General features: G+C 43.1%; 3 protein-coding genes across 11 annotated transcripts; 2 read left to right on the top strand and 1 right to left on the bottom strand.

Moving 5' to 3' along the window:
- Positions 1-2840: 2840 nt before the first annotated feature.
- On the bottom strand, positions 2841-9622 carry LOC105283152 (nurim homolog). 5 transcript variants are annotated; one of them, XM_011345657.3, is made up of 8 exons: positions 9283-9622; positions 8641-9118; positions 8373-8559; positions 8177-8282; positions 5557-7948; positions 4928-5417; positions 4456-4776; positions 2841-4300 (listed from the first exon to the last, which is right to left on the bottom strand). In XM_011345657.3, the coding sequence occupies exons 1-3, from the start codon at positions 9410-9412 to the stop codon at positions 8436-8438; spliced, it is 732 nt and encodes a 243-aa protein (XP_011343959.1). In that variant the 5' UTR covers positions 9413-9622; the 3' UTR covers positions 2841-4300; positions 4456-4776; positions 4928-5417; positions 5557-7948; positions 8177-8282; positions 8373-8435. The 5 variants fall into 5 exon arrangements, with proteins under 5 accessions (XP_011343959.1, XP_011343957.1, XP_019888491.1 ...); XM_011345655.3 differs by having other exon boundaries at positions 2842-4300; positions 5557-5763; positions 7810-7948; positions 8177-8559; XM_020032932.2 differs by having other exon boundaries at positions 2842-4300; positions 5557-8041; positions 8177-8559.
- A 158-nt stretch (positions 9623-9780) lies between these two features.
- LOC105283151 (BTB/POZ domain-containing protein 10) lies at positions 9781-15021 on the top strand. 2 transcript variants are annotated; one of them, XM_026968485.1, is made up of 8 exons: positions 9781-10034; positions 10463-10588; positions 11476-11604; positions 12093-12260; positions 12369-12640; positions 12787-12984; positions 13736-14309; positions 14366-15021. In XM_026968485.1, the coding sequence occupies exons 2-7, from the start codon at positions 10473-10475 to the stop codon at positions 14200-14202; spliced, it is 1350 nt and encodes a 449-aa protein (XP_026824286.1). In that variant the 5' UTR covers positions 9781-10034; positions 10463-10472; the 3' UTR covers positions 14203-14309; positions 14366-15021. The 2 variants fall into 2 exon arrangements, with proteins under 2 accessions (XP_026824286.1, XP_011343954.1); XM_011345652.3 differs by having other exon boundaries at positions 13736-14316; positions 14373-15021.
- Positions 15022-15146: 125 nt separating this feature from the next.
- Positions 15147-25701, top strand: LOC105283149 (F-BAR and double SH3 domains protein 2). Of its 4 annotated transcripts, XM_011345647.3 has the most exons (20): positions 15147-15635; positions 16550-16647; positions 16808-16853; positions 16931-17016; positions 17240-17384; positions 17470-17606; positions 18018-18081; positions 18189-18317; positions 19386-19757; positions 19851-19928; positions 20057-20108; positions 20294-20397; positions 20660-20804; positions 20911-21083; positions 21263-21572; positions 21913-22127; positions 22325-22421; positions 22498-22617; positions 22759-22790; positions 23645-25701. In XM_011345647.3, the coding sequence occupies exons 1-20, from the start codon at positions 15615-15617 to the stop codon at positions 24224-24226; spliced, it is 3006 nt and encodes a 1001-aa protein (XP_011343949.1). In that variant the 5' UTR covers positions 15147-15614; the 3' UTR covers positions 24227-25701. The 4 variants fall into 4 exon arrangements, with proteins under 4 accessions (XP_011343949.1, XP_026824284.1, XP_011343950.1 ...); XM_011345648.3 differs by lacking the exon at positions 22759-22790 and having other exon boundaries at positions 15371-15635; positions 23645-23816; XM_026968483.1 differs by lacking the exons at positions 16808-16853; positions 16931-17016.
- Positions 25702-25868: the final 167 nt, after the last annotated feature.

Here is a 25868-nt window from a genome sequence, read left to right as displayed (position 1 = left end):
TCCCTCTCCTCCGCGTTTATGCGTATGCTTGTGTCACGACGGTGCATATGCATTACCGTGACCGGAATCAAAGATGCAAACCGGTTCTCAAGTGAATCGGTAGGCCAAACCAAATTTGGATGGGTGAACCAAAGACCAAGACAACTTTACACGATGTTTGTGGTAGCTCGCGCGTTTTATTTCCATTTCTCAGATCCACTCAGGCATACAAATGTGCTTCAAATTAAGCCCCGGAGCTTCTAGTTCCTATAAACATTCCTCCTTGCAGTGTCTCGGCTATTTCGAACGTATTAAAATGAGAAAATAATTGGAAATTAATGTAGGTAATTGATCGAAATCGATTATCGCGGTCGCAAGCTCATGCATGATGGCCCGCGATGAAATGGTCAAAAAAGCGCGCGTTGCGTTCGCGGCACGTATGATTGAAATATTTCGCGAGATATGCTCCAGGGGCTATCGCGCGCGCGTCTTTGATTCTCTCAACTCGTGCGTGTGCACAATGGCACGTAAATGCAGTCATTGGCCTCGGCCTGACCGGCCGGTCTGCCTGGATCCGCCGCCACCAGCCGCCACCTGCGCCATTCACGGCCAGCCAATCGCCGCGTCGCCGAAACCGTGTGCGCGTCGCGCGAGACGTCGTCGCTCGTCCCCTTGCCGCTCTCTGCTTTGCCGACGCGACGGATCGGGCCGAGACAACTTTTCAACGCGACGCGCTTCCGCGCCCTGCCTCCCCCCGCCGCACGCGACGCGTCGACGAGGAGGGCTCGCTGGCTCGCTCGCGGCGTGGTAACAGGGAAGCGGAACGGCACGTTAGTGGGGTTAGGTTGCGACGATGCGCGGCGATGCGCAGCGCGCCGCGAGGGGAACGCCGCGCGGCGCCGGTGGCGGCGGCCAGCGAGCGCGAGCGAGCGGCGCGGAGGAAGAGGAGCGAGCGGCAAAGCCGACCGTTGCCAGCCGATCGCGACGCGTACGCGGCCCGCGCGCCCGTTCAGTTCGCTTCGATCGGTCGAAACGCGCGTACGCTTTCCACGCGCGTTTCGCTTTTCTCTCCTCTACGTTTCCTTCTTTTTACTTTTCGTGTTTGTTTTGTCGCATCGCGTTGAAAGAAAAGAGAAGAGAGCAGACGACACGTCCAGCTCGCGCACGCGCGAAAACAAAGCCAATCGATTCCTGCCGGGCCGATTCGGAAGACCGACCTTTCGTTCGAATCTTCTTCTTTAACGTTTCTTTGAATCTAACGCAACCGTGTTCGGTGCCAAGGACTCTGCCTACTCTCCTCTACTCTTCTCTTTTCGTTCTTCGGTGCTGTTTCCGTCCACGTTCCTCCCTCCTCTGTATCCACCGTCGTCTTTCCACCTCCTCGGCATCGTGTGCCACACGTTTCCGGCTGACGGTGTGCTTTTTGGGCCTGCGCGTGCGGTTCGCGCAATGGACGACGCATTGCTTCCCCTCCTTCTCTCCCTTCCCCCTCTCCCGAGGCGAGTCTCTCGTGAACCGCAAATCTCCCCGACAAGCGAGGAGGGTGGAGTCCGTGCCGGACGTTTCATATGAGATTGTGAGACGTTTACGATACGACCAGGACGACGAGGACGAGGACGACGGCGACGGCGATGGCGACGGCGACGACAATGGCGATAATGACCACGACGGCAACGATGACCACGCATCGACGACGACGACGATGACGGCAATGGTGGTAATGACCACGACGGCAGTGATGACCACGACGTAGACGACGACGATGACGAGACGTGTATCTGGATATACCAGACTCCACGCATCCTCATAGGCGGACGCCATGTCGTTCTCCTCGTCGAGCGACCGATCGATCTTCCTTAGCGGCGGAATGTGCGTGCAGTTGGCTGGTGAACAGCTTCTCTTCTTCTTCGTCGTCGTCGTCACGTAAGTGAAGGTCGAGCCGAGCCAACACACTGAGATCTCTGGCGCCGAGTGATTTTCCTTTGAAAATTTCTCACCGTCAAGTATTCTCTAAGCGACGTAAGTTATTCAGCAAGTTTTGCATATTTTTGCCATCTTGAAATTTTACGATTAATATCTTTCAATTTCTTCGTGTCTCTTCTGTGCTCGACAGTGTTTTATAGATATTCTGTTTGCAGTTCTCTCTCGCTCTTTCCGTAGAAACAATCAGCTGACTATTTTCTTTATTAATTTCGATTTTCCGGATTTTAATCCCACAAGTTTCATTTTCGGACTGTCTTTCTAATTTAAGATTTACGATTGTGTCTCTGATTTTGAGGTATCACGCGTGATTATTATCTGATATAATAATTATTAAAATGAGAAGTCAACTAGAAATGTCAAGTTGTGCCGTAAACGTGATGTACACGTGATTGCAGATACTCTACTTGATCAATCATTTTCCTCATGTCTCTAACCAAATGTCTCGTACTTGTTTGCCTGAAATAACGTATTTAATTTTGCCGTGCATTTACCTTAAAATTCATATCTTTTATTATATTCGGTTATGCTCCAAAGAGATATCTCGTGTATGATACTTGTCCGTTAATGAGATCTATGTACGTTTCCCGTTTTATTTTATATTCTGCCTCGCTGGCTGCAATAATATCCTTTTTGTATATTCTATTCTTCGCAATAACTTAAGAATGTGTTTCCATATGGATACATGTTCCAATTTGTCTAATTAAGAAGAGATGTGTAGAAATTATTAAAGAATATTAAAAAAAGAAGATTTGATTTATAAGTATGTATAAATACGCAAGTATTTTATAAAACTTTACGCGTGATAGATATTACAAGTTTTCGTAAGAAAATGTACTTACGAAATTGATATTTTTAACTGGTATAATAATTTTCATTTATTGAAGGTGGAAAATATTTGATTTATTTAATACTGGTTTCTCTTTTGCAACGCATTTCTTTCTTTTTTTTTGCGTAAAGTGCGTAACAATAGTGCGAGATACATGTAAGTACGAGTGACTTGCAACATTAGTGTTTTTGACACGATGTCGGCTCGGAGTACAACTCGTTATCAATTACGCAATCGCGAGATAACGCGGTCACCACATAGCTCTAACGTGATTCTCCCAGAAAAATTTCGATGTTATGTTTCTGTCTTTACTGTAATTAAACTTTAATTATTAAAGAAAGACAAAACAAAAACGCTCGCAGAGATAAAAATTGAATCGATACTCTTTATAACCATAACCATAGCAATTTCCGATTTATATCGTTGTACATTCTGGAGCTGTTGTTTATTTCTATCCAGTACTGTACTTTTCCTTAATAAAGATCTAATTTGAGCTTACTATCTTTATCGTCATTTTTAATTCATTTATTTAATAGCCTCACTTGCATGTTTCTGCGATATTTCATCCATAATTTATCTATATCTATAAACGAAAATTGTTACATTAATTCAGATACAGTTGAATCAAAGTCGAGCCTCGCAGCAGACGCTCAAACGAAGATGACTGTCAAATTGAATAGAGTGAGAAACTTGTCATTACATTTAACAAGATGGAATATTTTTCGACCCACGTATCGCGGTCAAATTTCTCTCAAACAGACGGCACACCCAATAGTAGTTGGTGCCGTGATGTTTAATTAAATTAATCACGATACGGCGCTTTTCTGGGGTCATTCCCGTGACATGTCACTCGCGTGCCAACGCAACACCCTTGTTCGTTGCTCCATCACGAGTACATTTCTATTATTTCTCGCGTTCTTCGATACATTATCATTTTCAATCGTGTCAAACATTTTTATGATAATCATATTATTATACAATATTCCATTATATTGCGCGCACAGTCTTTATTGCGGAAAAGAATTCGTAAAGGACTAAAAGCTCATTCTAACGAAGCTATTTTAATAAATTATCAAAATTGCTTTAATATTTAAATGTGATTAAATTTAAATTTCTTCTTCTTTAGAGGACATTAACAAATTTGATTTATAATATTCGCCTAATGATGATAATACTCATATAATGCTTTCTTCTAGCTGCAACTTTTATCCGCCTCTTTTTCGCTCATTTTGTTTCTGTATTCCCTTTTGTGTATTGTAATCTCTTCTAATCTCTCTATATTAATTACCTAGTTAATTAAATATGATAAATTAAATTAGGCAAGATGTTTAGGCCCAGATGCTAAATATTTCGATAGGCTTTGGCCGATGGTGATGTCATGCCTATTTACGATCCGAAAGACAATTTCGCTAAAATCATCCCTTATCTCATCAGGATCGTCCAGTGATTCATCCCCTCTGGCTGGATGGTAACATTACTTTTCTCTTTAGGGCAGTTGTGACAGAATCGTCACTGAAATTGTAATAAAAATCACATGTGCGGCACGGCGCGGCTTGTACACAACTACAGTCGTACAAAAATGACAAAACTGTAACGTAGGAGCTATACACTCGTAAAACAAATTGAAACAAAGCAAAGTAGAGGCATACACGTGGCATCTAACGTACCTCGCTGAAGCGCGCGTGGCTCGGTGCGGCAACACGCCCTTATCCTCCGCCGGATGAAGGAGCTGCCGCGACGGCCGCGACTCGCTCGCTCGCTCGAAACGCGTTAAACGTGTCGCGTCGAAAGCCACAGCGCCACGTATAGCGCATGCGCGAACGAGCGCGGATAGTTTGGCGCCAGCAGGTGCGGTTAAATATAGCTTATGCAACGGTATCCTCTCGGTTTGCGCTCGTCGACTCCCTCCGCCTTTTTTGTGCGTGTGCGTGTGCGTATGCGTGCACGGTTTACACGCGTGCTGCTTTCCTTGATCCCTCTCGCTCTTCCTACGTGAAATATCAAACCATTCGTAAATATCTCGTAAAAACCTCTGGACTTTTCGGTGACCTCGCGTCGATCAAGGGAATCGTTAGGGGAATCGAGATTTCAAAGTAAAGGAGTTAAAGTTTCCATTTGAAAAAGCGAAAGCAGTCGTACCATATCCGATCAGTTCCCTCCTCCTCGCTGGTTTTGCCAAAGCGCGTCTTTGAAAAGCGGCAAAGACGTTGCACACGAAATCCCTCCCCTCTCCGTCGGGTGATTCATCGTACAGTAGTGCACAATTTACGTACGACGTACACGACGACAGAAAGCATGAAACGGCAATCGATATCGCAGAGTCGTTTACTCGCGTCTCCTTTTTCTCTTTCTTGGCGATAAAAGATTTCGGTGTAGCCTCGAACCCGCGAGATCCATCGAGATCCATCGAGATCCATCGAGATCCATCGAGTGGTTTGCGCACCTTGATGCATGTCATTCGCATGATACGTTACATGTTGACCAACACGCTTCATTTGCATCTGCAACAAACATGGAGTCGCAGCAGCCGCGTGACTCGTGTTTCATAACAAGTCGACATTTCCACATCCAGCATCCATCTTCTTCGAGCGACTCGCGCGACGGGTGTCGCGGGCAGATTCCTCGGCTCCTAAAAACGTATCCTTCCGTCGAGAGAGTTTTCGGCAGAGGACTACGCCGGGTCGAGCTAATATCGAGGAATTTGCCGTCTCAATTCGACTCGACTCGACTCGACTCGACTCGACGGGCCATAAGAGAATTCAACATACCTTTATGATACGGGTGTTCCGTTACTCCGACTGGCATTTCCAGTTTCAACTAGGACTAACGATGAAAGATGCATCAGCGCCGAGAGAATTTTAGGAATCCATTTGAGTTTTCAGGTGTTGGCCCTGCCAAACGGCACTCCGCTCAATACCTTGCTGCTGCAGCACACCGAATAATCCGAAACTGGTGCCAAGAGATCGTGTGGCGTACTATTTCGGAAAATTCAGAAAAACACTTGGATTAAGAGTCAATTCTAATACGTCACACCAGATGTTTGAAATATCCGTCGAAAAGCAACCAACAGATGCTCGCGTGAGTATTTTCTACTCCAAGATACCTCTAATCAGATTATTTTCAGTGTCCACGTCTTCCGTGAAAAAAAGGAGGGAGAGAGAGCGCGTTTAACATCTTGCTTCTCGTTGCGATTAATTAACGTATTGTACAACGAGTCCGTTCATTGGCGTAATTAAAAAGGGAGCTTTCGGCATGCTTTATCAGAATTTTCAGCCAAGTTGTATACTCTTCGTTCTCATGAACGTCGATGCCAAGATTATCAATCTATCGATCCGATATATTGATACAGATTGATTTCGACTTGAACAAGTGTTTTTCGATAGCGTTCGTTGAATATCTCGTTGGATGTATCAAAGGCATGCTATGCTACGATAATGTGCCTGAACTTTGTTATAGTTTTATTCGCTTTCTGTTATATGTTTCTTGACAACGCGCACGATTGTAATCACGAGGCAAGAGTATCATTTTCATCAAACGGACGATTCAACAACTCTGAAGCGATCAAACGGATCACGGTTACAGCACGGACAAAGATTATTTGCGAATAAATTGCGAGTAGATCGCGGCAGCCATCTCCAAGTGGCGTATTATATTCATTATGGATATCAGTCTGCAGACCAGTAGCATAAAGAGATGCTGATACGACAATTAATCATACGATGCCAGCTGTGGCAAAGTGGTATCGTGCGATCGACGCTCATCTTTGCAAGTCTTGTTTCAAGATTCAAATAAAACAAATAAAACAACGGCGTTTTATCGAAAAACAGTTGTCCTTTATATACTTTATTTAACTGTATGTGTGGTGTTTGAACGTGTAAACTTTCAACTCTTTGATTGACCAACTTTAAACGTTTTCTCGTTTAAAAGAAACTACACTGGTGCGACCATCAGTCCGGAACTCACTTTCACAAAATCGATATGACGACATCTGCGTATAAATGCAGGTATCGTCGGTCTCTCGTTCGAATCCTCATTTTAATATTTAAACGTGGCTGTGCGCGAGTGAATGAGCGGCGAGAAAAAAGAGCAACGCTGCGTCGTTATCTGGTACAAAGCGCGGCGAGAGAAAAAAAAGGAAAAGGAAAGAAGAAAACTCGGAGACTGACTTATATCTTTTCCGATTTTTTCATGACTTAATTTCATGACTTAATTTTATGTAATCTTGGTTGATTTGTACGTAGGTACATTGGACGGAATCCAGAGGAAGAGAATACCGATACTGCAAAAAAGCCAGTAGCAAGAAGAAAGAAAACAAGTATTATCACCTTTCCTCTTTCCTTCCCTGCGATTGACGGCTGTAAATCCTATTCGTCGCGCTAACAAACAGGTTGGAAATACAAGAAATTGCGATTGTGAAGAAGAGGGCAACCTGGCCGCGCACTCTGGCGAACGGAGTATCTGTTTACATCTTACCGGGCAGCATTAGATTGAGATTAAAGTTTCTAATACTGTCAGGTAAAGATGTCGTCAGGATTCCAAAGACAACGATCACGCCGAACCAGGTCTCATCATGTTGAACGGAATTTCACGAAAGACACTTCTCGACTTTGTGTAAATTCCCGGAGATTCGATAAATTTTCAAAGATTTTTAATAGAGATGCCAAAGCGAGTGAATGTATGAATTAATTGAAATTGCAAATTATAAATGAATAAACAAAATATGGATAAATCATAAACGTGATTTATGTGTGTACGTAAATACGTAAACAAGCTGCTTGAAACAGGTGCTACGAATCGAGTCGGACAAGCTTACGGATGGCTAAGAGCTGAGTAGGTGATACCTTCGTAATTTCGTACATTTCTCGTGATAAAGCATACAAATATCTCTTGCTTCCATACGCATGATAATGGCTGAAACTGTAGTTCGCGCAATCTTATCAGGCCATGATTCGGTGACCGTGATAGACACGAGAACACGCCTACACTGCTTCTTTTTCGTGCAATCCAAACGAATACCATACCTTATTGTCCTTTGCTGCAAGCATGATTAATTAGCGGCGTAAGATTCGATCTCCGAAGAGCGATGCTTGATACGTATGCTTAATTCCCTTTGGAATCCCGATTCGACTATGCCAAGGTCCGCCTGCTCCTTGGAGTAAGCTATAAAAAGATTCAAGAGTTTCCGCGAATAGTTTCATCTATAAATAGAGGAAACGACCTCTGAAAGTTTCTCAGCGAGAGCGGGTCGAAAATCTATTGTGTTCCCCAAAAATAAATAAAAAATATTATCATGACTGACATCAAGCAGCAAATTATTTGACAAGACTATAAACATCCTATATACACGTGCACATAATTTCAGCTGTTTTAAGTTGTCTTTTTACGGACCTTTATCTGATTGTCGTAAACAGGGTTGCTTAATTGGAGGAAACACGTTGGGACCACGTCAAGTCAAGCCAAGCATATTGCGTGCATATATTTTCCCATCTCCTTCCTAAGGAAAGAATACATTTCAAAACTTCAATGTCGATACATGGAGAGATTGTCAATTCTCTCAAGCAACAATAAATAAATAAATACATACAAGTAATGTAGTGTTAGTAACATGAAAGTCATGGGAATATTGAGAAAAGTAACGAATGTAAAGTTAGGACAGTTCTATCTGTTTCTGTTTGAAGTATCTCATATGATAATCGTAATCCTTGGAATCTATGGTCCACATCAACGCCATGTACACCGTCAATATAGTGGCCATTAATAATCGATCGATGCTGCAACGAGGAATATGTTTGTTAGCAGTTTGTTTCGTTCGACGCATATATAATGTCGCATCTTTTAATTCATTTTCTTACGTCATGAAAGGGTGAATCCATAAAATGATAAGAAATCCAGTGAAACTGGGATGTCTCATGTGCTTCATGTATCTGCGCAGCTCTTTGGACTTTGCGTTCAACGGGCTGATCCTTCCATACGTCGCGTACCACACTTGCTTGACTCCAGAGAGCTCCGCAATGTCCATCATGATACATCCGCTATAAATAATGCTCCAAGCAAACACGTGAACACCAGAAAATAACATCCAGATCAGATTGTTGGAAGCATCAATTTTCCAAAGCGCGGTTGGAGTCTGCTGCCATCCACTGATCAAAAGATGAAGACTCGCAGAGCTGCAAGCATTGTAAATACTTCTGTCGAGGTGCTCGATGTGCAGACTGCGCAGGATACGCTCGGTGAAGTTGTTTGTCATGATTGAATGTTGCAGGACAAAAATTGTCAGATATGACACATCTTTTAGCATGGACCACAGGGTTGATCCTGCTACGTTGTCACCTGGAAATAAGGATAATTATGTACTTGTGTAGGTAGAGAATGTCTGTGTAAATACAACTGCCCGTTAAACTTTTCAAGTTCATTCTTGGATCACATCTAGGTAACACTGTAGAAAACAAATCTCATAGGTTCATGAATAACTTGTCGTAGGACTTTTTATATACCTGATTCTACACGAGGGTTTGCATCTCCGTTATCGTGGCTTGATAAAAAGTAGGTCAAGCTACACAAAATGTAGCAAGTATACACAAAACTGAAGGCACACACGATTACACTTGATGCGTTTAAGATCATGTTTGTGAGGAAGATAGAGGTAGAAGTAGAGGTAGAAAGAAGGGAAGAAAGGAAATGTATAATCTCGCGTACAAGCTACTTGACAAGAACGGTACTTCCTTTTTTATTCAGTATCTTATGGTGCTTCATAGTAATTCAAAAACTTGTGTCACTTGGTGCCTTTCCGTTTAGTCAACAACACCAAAGACTCGTAGTGGAACCTTTTGAAACTAATCTTTAGCACGGAACCGTAACGTCATCTGTCAGAGTTCGCGCTATAAACAGTGAAGCATTTTCAACGTGGAATATATGCTCGGTTACGATTGGTCAGTAGATAAAGTAGAGACCCTTCTTATCAACAACGTCTTTACGCGTGCGCACCTGCGCTTTGATGGACACTGCACACCGAGCCAGTTGTGTCAAGTTATAGTCAGAGTGGGTCAGGTCGGACGCATTCTTTGGCGTTCCTGCGTTCTGCTGATGCTCGTGATACCGTTGCACCTGTCAACTTGAGGAGAATTTTAAGGAGAACCTGACTCGTCGGATTAATATGCATTTGCGCTGATTCGAACGATCTGGAGATCTGCGAGTCCACGAGGAGGCTTTTAAAGCAACTCGGCTGGTTTCTGTCGATCTCAAGCTCGTAAGTACTCTTACTCCAATTATTGTAATATTGCACAGGATTGTTAGTACGTTAGTACGACTGGCACTCGACGAGAATGGCGAGGTTAACCTCAAAGGACAGAGCAAGGTGATCGAAAGCGTTGAAACTTGCAAACTTGCAGTGTTTTCTACTCGGCGAATACACGTACATTCTCGCCGATCTAAGTTGATACAAACAAATTTCGCATTGTTATTTGCTCGGTGAGAGTGACAACTGAAATTGCCACTCTTTGTACCGTGTAACGCGGAGTAACGCGCTCATTTCTGCCGTTTGAACATTAGACACGTTGCTCCTGTTACAAAACAGACAAAAACAGAAAGAAGTGATGTAGACAAAAGCCTGATAAATTTTAGTAGCATACTATAAAGAGACTCGTGCAGAAGCGTGCATACATATCACTTTTGCAGGTGGTTTGACATGTCAAATCCATCGGAGCGCATTAATTATGTACAAGATAGTAGCAGTGATACGGAGACTGATTACAAGGAGAGCGACGGAAGAGGAAGGAATCGCTTGTATAAGAATAGGCTGAGGTAAACTGTAAACACTTGAAAACACACTTCAGAAACCAAGAATCTTTATTTATATCTATGGATTTAATGACACGAGGAACGATTGTGTCATGACTTTTTTTATCACAAAAAAAAGAACGTCGCAATCGATACACATAAAGTTGGCATTCTTCCTGATGATTCAGATTGTTACAAACTATTAGAAACTCTGCTGTTACATACCACCACACATGGAAACACAGATTAGACTTTACTCAAAGTTTTACAATAGCCTAGATCTTTTAGCATGCAATTAGAAGTTTGCCTCTATAAATCTCCATTATGTGCATGTGAATTATTCGTGTAATTTTCAAATAGGATCTGCTAACTTTCTTTTCCTTCCTACCCTCTTCCCTTCCTCCCTTCTGCCTGTGTGATTAATCCTCAGTTAATGATCGTTGCTCGTCACTCGTCATTTGTCACTCGTGTCTTGATGATCCTAGTACTAGATCTATTTTTATGAAGGAGTGTCAGCTGAAGCTAAACTCCGTGACAATGACAGTGATGATTGGCGATGCTCCCCAGAAAACCGAAAGGACGTGAATCGTTACGTTCCATCCATACGTAAATGTATTCTCGCTCGCTCGTAATCAATATTTACTGCAAGAATATCGAGGCTCGACCATTGATCTCTTGGCAGATTTCGCGGGTATATGCGTTTCAGATCCATAGAAAAATATTGGAAAGTACGCAGATTGCACCGCATTTCACGAAATGTACACACACACATACACACAGGCATACACACACATACGTGCGCATATTTTTGCATAGGATAGCATAGAGTAGTAGAGAAATGTTACAGCTGCTTGCGTAGTAGGCAATTAGTCAAAAGTACAAGATTACGTGGTTGTTCTGTGCATGTATAGTTGTGGTGGCTCGTCGAAGCCGAAATCTTGTCTGGTACAGAGGGACGGCAGCGACGATCGGCATTGTCATTCTTTCAATTCCGGCAGAAATTCGCAGGGCAGTGCAAGTCTGACAAATCATCCGAACAGGTAAATGCACGTAACAAATTAAAGCGACGAAATTTCTTTCTTCTCGTTTCCCGTGCTCGTTCCCCGTTACACACTTTTAGCTTTTTTTTAGCTTTTAGTTAGAAAAATTTTATCAATCAATTTGGCCAGCCGAAAAATTTTATCAAACAAAATTTTATTTGAAACAATTTATTAAACACGGATGGAATTAATCTGACGTAATCGTAAAAACGAAAAGGAAGAGGAAGAAAAATATCAGTTCGAGCCACAAGCATCTTTATTTTTATCGTTATTACGGGAAATTGTATTCATTCCTAATATATTTGCGACGTATCTCAAAGTCGAGTCACCGAGCCTCGTAATTTGTAAGGTAGGTCTCTCGTAAATCTCGTTAGCTCTTTACTTTATACATTCATCATGGATACTCTCGACTTTTCTGCGTTTCTGCAAACTGTCGTTCTGCAGATTCGTCTTAATTGAGCGTGGCAATCTCTCATTCTCTTCTTCAGGATTCGCTCGAACGTCGGCGTGGCGAAACAGAATCAGAATCAGTATCAAAGCGGCAGCAGCAGCAGAGATAACGCAATGTCGGGGGCAACGACGACGGGCTCTACCACGGGCAGCAGCAATCAGCCAGCCAGTGACGAAAGGATTACCCTTATCGTCGACAATACCAGGTAATAATACAATTCACTAGTCGATCCGATCATTGGACTGCTGGATTTATTTTACTCCTATCTGTACAAGTCCGTCCATTGAAATCGCTTGGTTAATCCCTGTTGTAGATTTATCGTCGATCCAGCTTTGTTCACGGCGCATCCAAACACCATGTTGGGCCGCATGTTCAGCTCGGGGATAGAATATGCCCAGCCGAATGAACGCGGCGAGTACGAGGTTGCCGACGGCATTTCCGCCATGGTATTTCGCGCGATCCTGGAGTATTACAAAGGTGGAATAATCCGTTGCCCCCCGACTGTGAGTGTTCAAGAATTGCGGGAGGCCTGCGATTACCTGTTGGTGCCTTTCGATGCCAGCACGGTCAAGTGCCAGAATCTCAGTAAGTTTATTTCATCTTTCTCTCTCAGTTTTATTGGAGAGCTTATATTATTTGCATTTTTGTATAATATGCAAAGTCAGATAAGTGAAGTATTGTATAATGTATAAAAGTGACGTGATATGTAGACCCTACAATATTTATTTCAGGAGGACTGTTACACGAGTTATCGAACGAGGGTGCACGTTGCCAGTTTGAAGTGTTCCTGGAGGATCTGATTTTGCCTTTGATGGTGAACAGCGCACGGCGCGGTGACCGCGAGTGTCACATTGTTGTTCTACTCGAAGACGATGTCGTCGACTGGGACGAGGAGTATCCGCCCCAGATGGGTGAAGAGTATTCTCAAAGTAAGTAAAGAATAACTTGTAAAATGATCCTTGGAATAAGTGAGGAGCGACTTGAATAAATAGACTACTCGAGGAACCGAAATACATTAAACGGGTGTCACTGTAAGGTCTTGGTAGCAATGAAAACATATAATATATGAAAAATGAGAGATTACAAATTACGAATAAGCTACGTAGGGAATTTGAAAACCATTTGACATTGGTAAATTGGTATATTCAATTTTGGATTGAATGAATTCGATTCTTTTGGGAAAAGTTTACAACGCGGTTCTCCGTAAACACGAGACGATCTTGTGGAGCTCGATGAACACACGCGGAATTTTTTTAGGAGCAAGACGTGACGCGTGCCAACGTTGTTATCTTATTAATCCTGACCATTATGCATCCAATGAAAAATCAATTAGCTCGGCCTTTGAGAGCGCACAGCCTCCATTAGTTCCGCTTGTTTTCTTCGATAATGAATGTTCAAGCCAACTCGCGATATTAATATGATCCCATAGCGTGCTCCATATTTTTAATCCCTTGCGCACTCAGGAAGTGCACTCCGGAACTTATTTATGAGCCGATTTACCCTAGCAGCTCTGAAACGTTCGCCCTGTGCATTTGTTCTTTGAAGTGGCGTACGATGGAATAAATGGGCTAAAATCATCGCGCAACACGAAACATATAACATAGCATAAATATAGCATAAATGAAGAGACAAACTGTTTTTTACATTTTTCAAACACATCTCTTTTTTTTTTCTCCTCAGCTATCAACAGCACGGCAATGTATCGTTTCTTCAAGTACATCGAGAACCGGGACGTGGCGAAGCAAGTGATGAAGGAGCGCGGTCTCAAAAAAATCCGCTTAGGCATCGAAGGTTATCCAACCTACAAGGAGAAGGTGAAAAAACGTGCCGGTGGTCGCGCCGAAGTCATCTACAATTACGTTCAACGACCCTTCATTCACATGTCCTGGGAAAAGGAGGAGGCCAAGAGCCGTCACGTGGACTTTCAATGCGTGAAGTCCAAGTCGGTGACGAATCTTGCCGAAGCCACAGCCGATCCTGTCCTGGACGCGGCTGGGAATCCTATGCTTCTTCAGGTGGCCGAAGGAGCGATTCCCCAGTCAGAAGTGATCGGACTATCCATGGGTGCGGATGCTGACGTCGACGGGCCAATGGGTTCCGGCTTGGATCAAGACCTGGGCCCGCTGCCACCTGACGAATTGCCGTGAATTCGTGAATGTATTCATTGCACACGTTGATTTCCGAGGAGGAGCAAAAGACTCTGTAATAGATGTCGCAAAGCATCCCTCGAATCGATTCGACCTCGCATTCTGTTCTCTCACGATTTTCTATTGGACCGCGTGAATGTGAGAGCGAGAATGCATATTCTCGCTCTCACATTCACGCGAATTTCAAAGAGATGCATTGAATTTGATCCGATAGTATTACAAAAAACCACTATTAAGTGTATCGCAGCTTGGAGGCTCCCTCCCTCCCCCTCCCTTCCCCGCAAAGTTTTCTTTTCATTCGATTTGTCCTTATTAAGGAAATCCGTTTTAAAGACTTATTTAAAGGATGATTAACAGAAGGAAAGACGAGGGAACGTTTTCAATAATCATCAGAACGTGTCCGTTCCGTTTGCTTTGAATGGTTCCCTCAAGTCGCGGCATATATCCTGATTCGAGAATCCCTTTTGAGAGATTAAAAAAACGACATCTCGAAAATTAATGGATTACTTTCTCTAGTGTTTTTCGGCGGAGCAGCTCTATTCTACACGACACGTTAATCGCATCAAATTAGAAATTTAATTTGAGAAAAGGTGGACATTTTTCTCCTTACCTCATTCTGCTTTGCTCATGAGGTTCTTTCGTAATTTTGTACATACTAGTGGTTAGACTGACTTTTTTGCGATTATGTAAGTGTACGCGCGAAGCCACGATCGATGTATCGTCTACTATCACTGTCTTCTACTACTGTCTCGCTTAGCCGTTTTATACCGAATATTATTACATTATTACACTAAATAAAGTTGAATACGATTTCTCAATAAATGCAGGCTTGAATTTTTCAACAAGAGTCACCGTTCCGAAAGACAAAGTAAGGAAACCAATTTGCTGCATTCCTTTTTACACACACGCACGCACGCATATACATACACACAGACAAAATTACGTGAATGGAGAATCGTCTTGAGAATATCTCGGGTTTTATCTAGTTTATCTCAGAAATTTCATCTACTCGACAAGTCGTGATTTTCTAAATCGTTAATCACAATGATTAAAATCGCCACGAGGACTTGCGATCAATCCCCACCATCAGGTTCCCCATTCCCCCCTTTTTTTTCGAGGCTTAGTAGGTCGGCGGAAAGGAAGTCGACCCGGGGGTGGCGCAGGCGCTATCAAAGAAGGGGGTGATCAATAAGCGGCGAAACTACCCCCGGCGGCGGCCTCAGGAGGGCAGGAGATCAGTAGCGTACGGACGCGCGAGTAGTGCACAACGAGGGTGCGTGCGTTCGTGCGTGCGTGGGGTGTGTGCGCATAAAGGGTGAGTCGCGAGTGAGCGAGGGCGAGCGAGAGCAAAACCGCCCCTCCTCCTCCTCCTCCTCTACCCCCGCTGTGCTGCGGGAAAAACTCGCCTCAGCATGCAACCACCACCGAGAAAAGTAAGAGAAAGTCTCACATACACGTACCACACGTACACTCGGCATAATTGAAAACTCGCTTCACAGAGCGAGAGACGAGTGGATCGCGCTTTCCGCAAATTTCTAGCATCGAGCTTTTCGTGTCACGAGACTCGGATAAAGAAGCTCTTTAACAACCTAAGGGTGTTTAACGAAAGGGAGCAACAACGGGCGCACACATACACACATGTAGTGTCCCGGGAAGAAATATGTAGGATAGGGTAGGATGTGTAGGATACAATATATATTAGCCATTAGTTAATGTCCTCATCTCTTCCGAAATATCGCGAGTAGTCTGCTTTCGGTTTGCATCTGGGTGGAGACCGGATATTGGATTCATGAGGCTTTCCAAAAGTGGCAGTGACGAAATGATCTTGCGGAAATGTCTCTATCGATCTGCTGGAGCACAAAATTTCGTAACGGTCGCTTCTCGATTCGAGAACGTGTCACGGTTAAATAACATAATACGACTTCTTTATAAATATTATCATTGTATTTATCTATTAATTTATTTATTTATGTGGGAGGAAGAGAGCTGCGCTTTGGTTGGCCTAATTACTATACTTGATTCCTGTTTAAATTTTTAATAGTCATTGTCTCAGTTTGCGAAAATTATTATAAATAAATATTAATCTACAGATAATGTTTAACAGAAAATTGTGTCGCAAATTAAATACGAAACACTTAATTTAATTCGATAATAATGAATTCCTTGCGATAATCTGTAAAGATAAAGACTGTGTAAAAGTTATTAAACAACGAGTTTAAAAATGGGGTGTGAAATAAAATAAAATATTGTACAATAATATAGAAGAGTGAGTGTTTTATGATAGTTTGATACGTGATAACGGTAGTTTGACACTTGTTAAATTGATTTTTTTCCGTTTACTTGCAAGGTAAACTACGCAAAGTCTCTAAAAAATGTACACGCGGAGCAGGCGGCGAAATTGCAAGCGAAGAATCAGCACGAATGCGATCTTCTGGAAGACGTACGGTAAGTCTTACGTAAAGACGATTAGACAGCGATACCGCGCACGCATTTAATACATATTTAAACGCGGAAAGAGTGGCTCGATTATTGATGCACGAGCGCTTCATCCCTAAAACAGTTTGAATTGTTCAAATGACCAACAAAGTGATTCGTGTCTTTTCAGCAATTTTACGATAAAAAAGTCCGCCATTGAAAAGTCCTACTCAGAGGTAAGTAGTGCACCTCACGCGCGCGTATGCGTAAGATGTACACGCGTAATAATAATCGCTGACCGAATGCATCGTAGGCGCTGCTTAAAATATCGTCTGCATATTTGAACAAGAAGATACCAAACATACCGGATCTCAAAGTCGACGGGGCGGAAGAGAAATGGTAAAGAAATTGCGCTAAACCAAATTTCTTTTCCTCTGTTACCTGCTCTTAGCTTGCGCGTAATTTTTACTTCTTTCTTTTTTTCCCCCCTTTTTTTAACGCGGAAATGAAGCTTTTGCCGGATTTGCGGTATATCGTACCGGTTTTGATTCTCAGCTACTTATCGATCGGAAAAGTTTGCCAAGGAAGGGTCATAGGTAAATGGCGGGTCTAATGATTGCAGGAACATGTGGAACGTGTGGCGAACCGTGCTGGAGGAAAACGAGAAACTGGCACGCGCGCGTCTTGCTGCCGTCGAGGTCTTCCAGCAGCAGATCGCCGATGATGCCAAGAGCCTCAGGATGCACAAATTACAAATCTCCAAAAAGGTATCGAGAGCTTTGCCATTTTTTTTTCTTTATCAGATTAGACGCACGCGTGCATCCGCGTAAATCTGATCTGTTTGTTTTTTAGGCAATCGACCAATTACTCATAATACACAAGGAGCTGCAAATTTGCGTGCAAGATGTCGACAAGACGAAGAAATTGTACTTTGACGAGGAACATAGCGCGCACGATGTGCGCGATAAGGCAAAGGATATCGAAGAAAAGTACGTATATCGATTTTTTTCTTATCCACCTAATTTGATCTGAATCTGATTGCGCTTTGACTCGCGCTGGCTCGTGAGTGTCGAGAGTGTTCTTCTTGGACGAGGCTTTTCTCTTTATAAATAGTCGGTCCTCTTTAATAGGAAAAGTTGGAGCATAATTAAGCATACGTGTTACAACGTTTCTCTTGTAAGGGAAATTTCATTTTTGTCATTCTTCCGTATACATTGTTGCATTTCACTGCAATTGCCTTGTTCTCCTACTCTTGAATGTTATGTCGATTCTTTCGACTGCCCGACCGTGTTCTTGTTACATGCCGACAGCAAGCATCGGCATCGTCATTGGCCAGCTGTACAAGTCGGCTATATAATCGTCAGCGCAATAATTCATGTTCCGATCGATTCTGCTTCCAGATTGAAGAAGAAGAAAGGCTCCTTCTTCCAGTCGATAACGTCGTTGCAGAAAAATAGCGCCAAGGTACACGACATTTTGATTTATATATATATTTCGGAATTTTATTTCTTTGCGATGGAGCGATAAGGATCGAGCCAATATTGACTCGATTCGCAATTTGCGTTTGTTAGGTGAGCTCGAAGAGAGACGCCTTGGAGGAGAAATCAACCGGAGCACGCAATGATTATATATTGAGCCTCGCCGCTGCCAATGCTCATCAGAACCAATACTTTGCAGTCGACTTACAGAACATCATGAAGGTAAGCATTCAATGATGACATCTTTGTATCCTAGTTAATGCAGCGCGCTACAAAATTGGGACAACCCCAGATAGCCAAGTCTGCCGAAAGCAGATGATGCTAACTATCTGCTATCAACTATTGCCAGCCAAAAGACAACAAATTTGATACAGAAGTTGTTATTAACGATTAATTCGACAAATTGGTGCCAGAAATGTAACAGAGCTTGCTCGCAAAATCTAAGAACAGATTGGCGACAGAAACCGAGCAGAATCTGCAAACATGGCTTGAAGTCGGATTGTCGACAGAAACCGAGCAAGATTTGCGCGCGCGCAATCTAACGGCAGATTGGCAGCAGAAACCGAGCAAGATCTGCGCGCGCGGAATCTAACAGCAGATTGGCAGCAGAAACCGAACAGGATCTGCAGCTTTTGACAGTATTCAAGTTTACACGGCTATGAATATGTGTTTTCGCTCCGCACCGCTATCCGGTGCACACGTCGAGTTCTTACTCGATGTTAAGATTTAGCCTAACAGTTATATAAGTTAATATACGCGCCTTGGCACGACAATATTAATTTTTCTGAAAATTTTTGCACTTGTGGCACAGAGGCATCCCATGGACAACGTCCATGTAGTTCACGCACGCCACAAGCAATCTGAAGTTCGAAAGCAAAATTCGGACTTCAGATTAGAATAAATTAACAATAAGAGAGATTATGCAACGAACTGTCAGAAAGACACGTCAAGCCAAATGTACTTTAATTTAACAAACAAATGCGTTCTTTTAACAATTTATAGTGTGTTAAAAGTAAACACATGCTTTAATATATCGTAAATATGAATGGCCAAAAGCTGCAGATTCTGCTCGGTTTCTGCCGCCAATCTGCTGTCAGAGTCTGTTAGCAGGCTCTGCTGGCAGATCACTATCCTAATGCGGACATAACGGATGCCAATTTGCTATCAACTTCTGCAGTAATCTGTTGCCAATCTGCTGGCAGATTGCACACATTTTGCTTACTGGGACGTTCAAGAAAAATGCTCCTCAAAAAGATTTACCAATATTTTTGTCGTTGTTTTGTCGTTTAGATCCTGGAGAACGGGGTTTATGAGAAAGTCGCGGAATACTTGACGCTGATGGGACGCACGGAACTACTCACTTGTCTGGCCATGCAGAATAGCTTTGGCAAGATTCGCGATCAGGCTCAGCAGCTTACTAGAGAGTACAACATTCAATGTTGTTGCATACATTATCCCGTTTTGAAGCAACACATTCAATACAAATTCGAGCCCTGCGATAGCGATCCCGTCGATAGGATAACCGCCGATCATTCAGCGGCGACGACGTTGGGCAAGGAAGCGCGTCGTTGGTCGACGAAACGCGCCCGTGAGATCAGCAGTGCCCGCGAGAACAAGCGGAAGCTGCAGGTGCTGCAGCAACTTAGGGATGCTGGCCAAAAGGTTCGTGAAATATAATATAAAAGATATTTTTAATCAGAAAACATCTAACCATCAGTCTCAATGTGCTAATCCTTTTATGGTAATTGCTTTCAGACTGATCCGAATGATCCTAATGGTCCAGATTTGGATACCAAGATCGACGAGTTAAGTCACGCCGTTCGACGAGCGGAGGTAAGCTCATCAGCGTTTCTAGAAATAATTCAGCGAGAACAAGAGTAGCAGCTACACACTTTGCGTTTTCATTTACTCGACGTGTGATTTGACGTTTCAATCATTTCTTGCTATTTCTGTCTGTCTAGACAGCAAAACTGAAGGCCGAAGCGAGGATAGAATGTCTTCGACAGGGTGGAGGTTTGTCACGAACGAACAATAAATCTAATCTCATCATTTAAACTTGAAATCCCTATTTCAATGAGAAATAAATATTTCCAACATAGATAAATTAGAAAATGTACTACTTATCCAGAATCGGAAAATTCCTAATTCAAGCATTTGAATCTCTGTAAAAAATCAATGGTGATTCGTCTCTTTTGCAGTGAACGTGGACGAGTTTCTGCAAGAGGCTGAAACGCTCAGTGTTCAGGATATGCCGCGTTCAGCCAGTTCCCTCTCCGTTCGGACGGATGCATCTGGTGCAGCGGTAGTTATCACAGCCGGTGTTATTAATACAGAGTTTATCAAACGCTTGCTCAACACGGCCAGGAAACATTCCTTATTCATCTATATACTTTTTATGCTTCACACACAGTTTGGAAAATAATACACAAACACACACATATATATTCTGTATGTAGTCTAACTGAGCTAATAAATATTAATAAAGAATAAACGCAGCATTTTTCGAAATCTTGAATGCGAGAAGAGGAGCGTGTACATAAACATTTTTCGTAAATTTCTCGTAGGAGCATCCGTCATCAGACTCTTTCTACGACAGCGATGGTGACGGCGCGAGTGACCTGACGACCGTCGAACAGCCGGGGAAGACCGTGTCCCAGCAGGAAGAGGAAGCCGAAGACAGGCAGAGACACGACAGCGCGGAAGTCGATGGTACGCCGTCGATTTTCATACAGCCAAAATAATTTATATTTACAGTTATTACTGTACAATTAAGCAAGAAGTGTCAAGTGACGGTTTTTGCTTCTTTTTATTTTAGCATTGCTGGAGCAGGAGAAGCAACGAATAGAGGAGTTGACAGCAGGTTGGGACGATCCTACGGCGGTCGATTGGGACAACGAGGAGAAGGACGATCATGAAATTATGCGCGGGACACCGGAGATGCCTTCTAACCAACCCATTTACAAATGCACCGCCCTTTACTCGTACACGGTAAGTACCTATAAAATAAATACCTACTCTGTTATCAAAATTTTCTTTCTTTTTCCATTTATATCTCAGGTGTGTATCATCTCGCACAACTTGCAAAAAGTTTCGCAATTTCCTTACGCAAAGACACACTCGTTTGTTTTATCATAAGAGAAGATGCAAGCAAATTGTTCCCTTATCAGGCGCAAAATCCCGACGAGCTTTCCATCGTGGAGAGCGAACAGCTGGACGTGGTAGGAGAAGGCGATGGTGATGGATGGCTGAAAGCGAGAAACTATCGAGGAGAGGAGGGTTTTGTACCGCAAAACTATCTCGATGTGGAGAGGGAACCAGAGCCGAGCACCGGCGGGCTAATTTCGCAGGGCCCGAGCCTGGTCCAGCAGATCTCCTTTTCATCCGTCGATTACACCATCGACGATCACGATGCCGTCGATCCTGACGCCACGTTGGAAAGTGCTGCACCGGAAACCATTGTACAAAATCATATTGGGGGTACGTCGAGACACCTTTTATCATTAGTAATCGAGATATTGTATATCTCGATTCGTTTCAGTTCGAATCTAAAGGATTTAGATACACCTGCAGAATCAAAAGGAAAAGTTTAGAGTAATTATCTCTGTTCCTTGTGTCTATCGTGTCCTTTAGCGTCTTTTAGATAATTGTTTTGTGGCACGCACAAATAATATCATTTTCAAGTTTCGCTCGAAGATCTCGGAGAGATACTTGGCGATGCGGCGTGCTATAGATTGAGTTTTTGTATTTAATCGACATGCGATATCGTAGCTCTTGTAGTCCTAAATGTTGTTTCTCTTTCTCTCTTTCATCCTCTCAGAGGTAGAGCAATATTGCATCGCGCTCTACGACTACGACGCAACGTGCGACGAAGAGCTGAGCTTTCTGGAGGGCGATATCGTTAAGGTGTTGAAGAAAGAACCGCACGACGTGGACGATGGCTGGTGGGAGGGTGAATTGAGAGACCAGCGGGGTCTCTTTCCTTCTCTTGTCGTGGAACCTTGCGGACCAGACGGGTCTCCTTTGACTCCACAGGTGAGAACAAGAGTGAACGTGAGAACTCCTTTTCTCTCTCAAGAATCAAGAATTATACTTTTATCGTTCAATTAATTGTCAAAAGATTAAATAACGTTTCATTCAAAAAAAGATTATACGGCAATTATAAAATAGAATAGAGATCGAGTAATTAATAATTGAACATGACACGAAAAACTGACGTGTTATCACTTCAGGACGACATGACACCGCCGAGTTCCGCGCCACCAGTTTTCACTCCACCAGAAGTTTCACCGGAATTTTTACTGGACGATGAATCCGCTGAAATCGATGGTAATTTTCTAGTCACTCATCCATTTCAATCAGTCATTTATAACAAAGATACACCTTTAATGTGTGCCTATTGCAGAATCGCAAGAAGGCAAGCCAGTAGTGAACGGGATTTTCGTGATAAATCTGTCGAAAAACCAAAAGGAGCACTATGGCTCACAGTTTGACGAGGACAAGTTAGAAGGACCGGATATATTAGGTGAGCTTGAGAGACAACAAATTATCAGAATCATTGTAATGGGTTATTACAGTAGTCGAGTAGTAGTAGTAGTAGTAGTAGTAGGTACTTGTTATTCATCCACATTTTAATCTGTGAAACACACTATGACTTGCTGCGCAGTCGTGGAGGTATCAGACGAATCGGGCGATAAGGTAAATCGGTAGAGAGATCGTTAATGGGTTGCAGACGTTTAACACATATCGAGCGGACTGTGTATTCTCGTGAAGATTCTCGCTTCCGACACTTTGAGACAATTGAATTTTTAACGCGCTGTAATCAATGCCGTAAAAAAATGGTGCAAAAAATAGCCATCACGTTTAAGCTTGCACTTGCACGGTGACCTTTATCGGAATCAGAAGGAATCACGTTGCAAAAGTCAAACACGGTAATGTGTGCATAATTGAACATAAATAGGATGTCACACGGAATTTGCGAGAGTAAAGTTTCATCCTTTAGCGAGATAAGCTTACTAGTTACTCCACTTTTGTTTTTTCTTTTTCGATAAACGTGACGCTGATAAAAGTGCATCCCATATGTGTTAAATCGTCCATACATCAGAGACTATCAGTCATCCTGACGTTCTGTGGTCATCCCATGTATGAAACCATGTATTTCGCAAAATCGTTAATTTCGAGCATTCGAGAGATTAGTCTATTCTTCTTGAAGACGACGTAATGTCTGATGCGTTGGAATGTTCGTAACATTAAATACGTAATATAAATTACATAACGTAACATAAATCTGGCCTAATCAGATTCGAATATTCAAACGAGATATTCGAACGTTGTTACGTTGAATGTTGCTCTTAATACAAAGATTTGCTCTCGAACTCGAATCCAAGTTTCGTTTCCGAATAATGAAGACGTTGTCCCCCGTCTCATCTCTCTCTCCCTCTCTTTCTCTCTCAAATCTAACGCGATATACACAATATCTGGTTCATACGTGTTGGAGCTACAGAATAAACAGAGATGCGTCAAAATAATGTAAAACCTCATTCAATTCGCAGGAAAAACTCGAAGATCCGAAACCCGTTGAAGACTCCACCGAAAAGGATGACGTTGGTCTTGGTGTAGCACAGATCGTCATCACGGCCGCGACACCGATGGAGGAGGTCGAACATCCGTTCCCCGGACTGGAGGAGACCTCGGGGGACTCATCGAAACCCACCGAGACTGTCGAGGCGGACGTCGCCGAAACCGATCCCGAGGCTGATCCTTTGAGCGCGGCTTCGGATGCAAACGAGAGCGAGTGTAAAGAGGAAGAAACGACCGTCATTTTGGATGAGAAGGAGGAGGAAGAGGCTGAAGAGAAATCGACGATCGACGAACTTCCGGCGGACTCGGCGCCGTTCCCGATCAGCAGCAGTTCCGGGAGCGAAGGAGATTCGACTTCTGGCCCCAGCACCAATGGGAATTCCCAATCGAGGGGAACAGTGGTGGAAGTGACGGAGGAGGTCCCAGAGGTCATGGAAGAGGAACAAGTGCCGCCGGCAGGAAAGATGCTGGTGGGAGGGAGAGCCAGCATCCCGGACGAGTTGCAGCCGGATCAGTTGGAAAAATTGCAGACGCTCAAGGAATCGAACGCCTAGGGCTGACTGGACCCCGGGGCGCACAAAGGCAAAATTACTCTGCCCGACGGTCACCCCGACAATTTTCGACATCTGCTGGACTTTTGGCGATCGCCCGAAGCGCATAAAGACTACTTTGAACGAGATTCCGAGCAGTGCCGCGAGGATGATGAGAAGGATGAGCGTTCGGGAGCTCGATTGTAGCTCGACTGTTGTTAGGATAATGGACGTTAATAGATTGACAAGTGGAACAGACAAGTGGGTTGCCTAGATGATCATGCGCGGTTGCACAAACACACCAAAAACCATCAAGTAGATTCTCGCTTCGCGCTAAAGCACAAGGAGAAGGTAGACGTTATACTTTTAATCGAACTTAGCAAGCTTAAAGATCATTATCACGTTAATATAGAGCGTAGGGATCTAACTCGTCTTGACGAAATCAGTAACGCCGAATTTCACCGTTCGCGGAACATGACACGGAGGAACATTCTCTCGTGCTCGAGACTCGAGCAGATTTCAGCAGGCTGATAAGTTCCCGTTTTTTTTTTTTTTTTTCGAAAAGTAAACTCGCAAACCATCGATGATCGTGACACGTATGTCCGTACGTCGAACGTGTTCGAGAGTCCGAAAGCTCTAAAGGATTATTTTCGTGCGTTCACGACGTCGGGATAAGCAGTCTGATCTATCTGATCTCACCGAAATCGCGTTCGTAAGCACCAAGCCATTTTCAAGCGCAATCTCGGTATCGAATTTCGAGAAACCGTGAAGCTAACTTTTTGTCGCCTTTAATCCCTTAGAATCGATTGCTGGTCGAATGCGATGCGTTGGACAAGTTTGTTCATGGATTCCCGAAAACGCATTTAGACAAATTATTTCGAATTTCACCACCGCAAAGACAGCCTGTAGTAAAAATCTTGACCATAGCCACTCTCATAATCAGACCGTGATCGATACGATGTGATTATTAGAGAAAAATAAAAGAGATGGATTTACTTTGACGAAATCGATACAGATTACTATGTTGATCTATTAACGTTGCCGGGCGAATCAATCGACAGACAAAAGACTCGAGTCGGACTCGATAGTGATTCGATAAGAGTCGGTAAGGGATAGGATCAAGATCAGGACAGTCGCAACAGGTGTAGAGAAACACTAACGCTATATATATATATACAACATCAGCAAGACTTTACGCAAAGCTTTATACAAGGTCATCGAGATTTCTATGTTGACCCATCGAGTTTAAAACGTTTAAGGAATTAGAACTGTCCCACTTTGGGATAACACGTTTGAAACGGGTTGGGCAAGAATCTCGAAAATACAAGTTTCGATTGAACGAAACTGCGGAGCAAAGATCTTCCATATAGGAAATGTACAGTGACACGAGCTAATGGAAAGAATTGTCGATACCGTGCACCACAAAGAACGTAACGATACCTGCACGCAATCGTTGGTGTACATTTCAAGGGAATTACACTGGTGTTGCATGTAAAAAACGAGACCATTTTATTTAACCTTTCCCATCCCCTAGTTATGACTATACGAACATGAAGGAAAAAGGAGAAACGTTGAACGAGTTTTGCTCAGAGTCCCCTTTTGTAAAATAAAATTAATTCGTTGAAGAATTTCAATCGGGATGTAATAATTGGAAATTTAATCAAAG

Source organism: Ooceraea biroi, chromosome 3 (genome assembly GCF_003672135.1).
Source record: "Ooceraea biroi isolate clonal line C1 chromosome 3, Obir_v5.4, whole genome shotgun sequence".
In the NCBI taxonomy this organism is placed as follows: Eukaryota; Metazoa; Arthropoda; class Insecta; order Hymenoptera; family Formicidae; genus Ooceraea; species Ooceraea biroi.
Note: the sequence above shows the minus strand (reverse complement) of the source record. Positions and strands in the feature narration are given on the sequence as shown.